Source organism: Eulemur rufifrons, chromosome 6 (genome assembly GCF_041146395.1).
Source record: "Eulemur rufifrons isolate Redbay chromosome 6, OSU_ERuf_1, whole genome shotgun sequence".
NCBI classification, from domain to species: Eukaryota; Metazoa; Chordata; class Mammalia; order Primates; family Lemuridae; genus Eulemur; species Eulemur rufifrons.
The window spans coordinates 12211411-12214583 of NC_090988.1; the positions used below are offsets into that span (position 1 = coordinate 12211411).

Below are 3173 nucleotides of genomic sequence, written 5' to 3' on the forward strand. Positions count from 1 at the left end.
GCAATGCATCCTTGAAAGTGCTTTATGATGGAAAACAAGGGAGGGGAATAAGATCAGGGAAATTTTTAGAAGAACTTCGGTTACGCCTATCGATTTAATTGAAAAACTTCTAAAGGAAACAGGTCATAATGTTAAATTTTCATAAAATGGGGTGATGTGAACACGTGTTTAATCACATTGTTTTGTGTTCTTTTCTGTACCTTTGAAATATTTCACAATAAAATAAAAGGTATTATATATCATATAAATCTTTGTGATGATAGAGTTGACAATAAAGCAGTATTATTTATATGATAATATTTATTATATTAATAACAAATGCAGAAGAAACTATTCAGCAAGCCAGGATTAAAAAAAGCCATCTTCTGGATCTTTTTATTGACCCAACCCCTACACAGACATTTACATAATGCCAAACACAGACAAAAGGTTGGAGATACATACAACATCCACACAAACACACACACACACAGACACACACACACCACTTTTTTTGTAAAGATGGGCATATGTTGAAAGATACAGGCGATCAAATCACAGAGCCCAGGTTACACGACGTGTTTGGATTTGTGGTTTGTTTGGAACTTCTTCTTTTGAATCCACAGAGTGCATACGGACAATGCTACGAGGCATTACAGGGCGTTCTGGTAGCGAAATAGCTTCAACTGAACTCCCAAATTCCTTACATTTTATGCTAGATTGATGAGTGTTTGGGCAGGAACAGCTATGGAACTGCTTGCACTGTAGGAGGGAGAGGATTCCTGAGGAAAAGAGATGCCAGAGGGTAGGATGGAGGAACAGTGGAGAGTCACAGGAATGTTTGCCTCCATGGTGGCAGAAGACCCTGACCCAAAACCTAGTGGATCCCTTTCAACTACCCAAAGCCACCTGGGAGGGGAATGCTTTAGTGGAAAAAACTGAAAGTGTGTGCCTGGTAGTTTACATGCTGCTCAGCTCAGGAACATTGAGGATTCTTTTTGAAAGAGAACATGTTTCTATATGGGTTGGGAAGTGCAATTACAAACGAAATTTTAAAGCCTTCTTAGGAAGGGAGGGTTTCTGGTGTTGGTAGGTGGTCATTTAGCATCAGATATTGTTTCTCACTACTCTCAAACTGCCTTGGCATTACATTGTACCAGGGTCACTGCCCCTATCCTCATAATTGATTATTCTGTCTCAGTCAGTCTCCTTTGATTGTGACTTTGATGGTTATCTCTGCCTTAAGGTGGGAGGGTGTGAAAGATATAAGATAAGGTGGAGAGAGATGAAAAGCTGGCCTCTGAGGCAGGCACAGCAGATATCTCATACCAGCCCCAGCTCTCTCCTTGGAGGAACTGTCCTTAGACAATGAGTCCAGGTGAGCTGTAGCCTATAAAAAGGCAAGGTTCGGCACCTTTTCCTCCATTCTCCTATCCTGTCCTTTTACCCTTCCCTCTGCCAGGGGTAGATGGATTCTTAACATCTTTCAGGGGCCCTGGAGATACTCACCACAAACAAAAAGAAAGAAAATGTTTACGTAGCTAGTGAAACTGATCCAGCTGATCCTGTAACTAAAGAGGTACAGGGATTGACCTTGCCTCAGCTTCAGGTAGTACAGTAGGAGTGCACAAAACATAAGGATACCTGATGAACAGACAAAAGGAGAAGAGTCCCTTCTGAGGAACTTTGGCTCCTTTACTCAAGTATTCATGCAAAGTACACTTGACTTCCCAACCTCTACCCTGTGCAGCTGCACCTTGTCCAAAGACTGATCCTGTCTTTAGTGGTAGATCTAATTCAAAAGATGCATATATCTATCTATATCTGTCTGCATCTCTATGTCTGTATCTATCTGTCTACCTACATCTGCGTCAGAGAACTGGGAAGGCCAGTTAGCCAGACAGTGCAGCCTGGACCCACAAACCAAGTACACCTCCCCACCTATGTCAGGGGAACCAGGAAGTTACCTGAGAGGAAACTGAGGCCGGCAGTGATGAGGTGGATATATCTATTTTGCGGAATTATATAGGTGGATTCCAAACCGAACGTCAAGTTAAGGATGAAGGAGAGGTAGAGGATCAAAATCATCATAATCCTGATGATTTCCAGGCCATCTGTTGGAAAGCAGAAACTGCATTAAGAGAAGGACAGATATTTCTTCTAGGCTCATTTCTACCTGGAGTCCACAAATATTTAGGTAAATATGGGAATAGGGTGAAAAATTTGATCAACTAGTAAAGAAAGAAAGTGGAAAAGATTAAAGAGTTAGGGAACCTTAAGCTGAATGAGAGAACAAGAAGAAACTGTCCTCTATCTTGGTGTCTGCATAAGCTTCTTTTTTCTTCTTTTCTTTTCTCAGAACTCATTTCTTGTTAAATATGCCAACTTACTCTGTCCTCTTCTAGTGACATTTACTAGCTGCCAGTTACCTTTCTTTCATGCCCCTCATATTCTAGCTGTGCTGAACACCCTGCTGCTACTGCCAGGAGTTCTCAAATGTCTAGCAACTAAGTCTGTGAGCACGTAAACTTTTCTCCCAGACGTCCAAATGGTGAGATTTTGGAGTCTGCCCTGACTGTGTTTTTTATGGAAGTGCACACACTGCAGCTTGAGGAAGTTGTATCAGGGAATAATAGGTAAGCTGGTGAGAGATGAGTGAAAGTTCAGGGAAGAGGAATCCTTTCTCTCCACCCATCTCGTTCTGTGGTATAGTTCTGACCTTCTGGCCAAACCTTAGTGCAACACATCATCCATGGACTATGGCTCATCTTGGTATTTTTTCTTTCTGAAGTCAATTCAACCCATTCATCTATGATGATTCCTACTATCAACAGGACTATGTTCCAGGAGGAGAAGAGTATTTTCATGGCCTGGATACTTCTGTTTGATAAATGCAACATTGTGAATGGGGATTTATAGCTGAGACCACTGCTAATATTTCATGTCTCTTTTCTGATTTGATTAGTCACAGAAAGAAGAGAAAAATCTGGAATTTTAGTGATTGCTGAGACATGGGCAATGGCAGAAGCTGAAGTAGCCTATGGAACAGAGAAGATAGCCCCACCCTTCACCACTCCTGTATCACTAGGGCCAGCCTGCTGTCGGTACTCCCAACTGCCATGGAATCGTCTGTTGGTTTGACCGTTGACTCTGGGGCCTAGTGCAGTGAAAGAAGGTTTTAGAAGCCTTAAAAG

General features: G+C 41.9%; 1 protein-coding gene across 2 annotated transcripts; it reads right to left on the reverse strand.

Annotated features, from left to right (window-relative positions):
* Positions 1–534: 534 nt before the first annotated feature.
* On the reverse strand, positions 535–2879 carry TMEM225 (transmembrane protein 225). Of its 2 annotated transcripts, none has more exons than XM_069468780.1 (4): positions 2851–2879; positions 1947–2095; positions 1489–1623; positions 535–761 (listed from the first exon to the last, which is right to left on the reverse strand). In XM_069468780.1, the coding sequence occupies exons 1-4, from the start codon at positions 2877–2879 to the stop codon at positions 535–537; spliced, it is 540 nt and encodes a 179-aa protein (XP_069324881.1). The 2 variants fall into 2 exon arrangements, with proteins under 2 accessions (XP_069324881.1, XP_069324880.1); XM_069468779.1 differs by having other exon boundaries at positions 1947–2093; positions 2699–2879.
* Positions 2880–3173: the final 294 nt, after the last annotated feature.

Bases quoted from the DNA above. Each gene is read 5' to 3' on its own strand.
- TMEM225 (XM_069468779.1), bottom strand. From the start codon at position 2,879: ATGTTGCATTTATCAAACAGAAGTATCCAGGCCATGAAAATACTCTTC. The intron at 2,094-2,698 runs GTCAGAACTATA...GCTTTCCAACAG, and splicing joins CACTAAGGTTTGGCCAGAAG to ATGGCCTGGAAATCATCAGG. The intron at 1,624-1,946 runs GTAACTTCCTGG...TCTGTTCATCAG, and splicing joins CGGCCTCAGTTTCCTCTCAG to GTATCCTTATGTTTTGTGCA.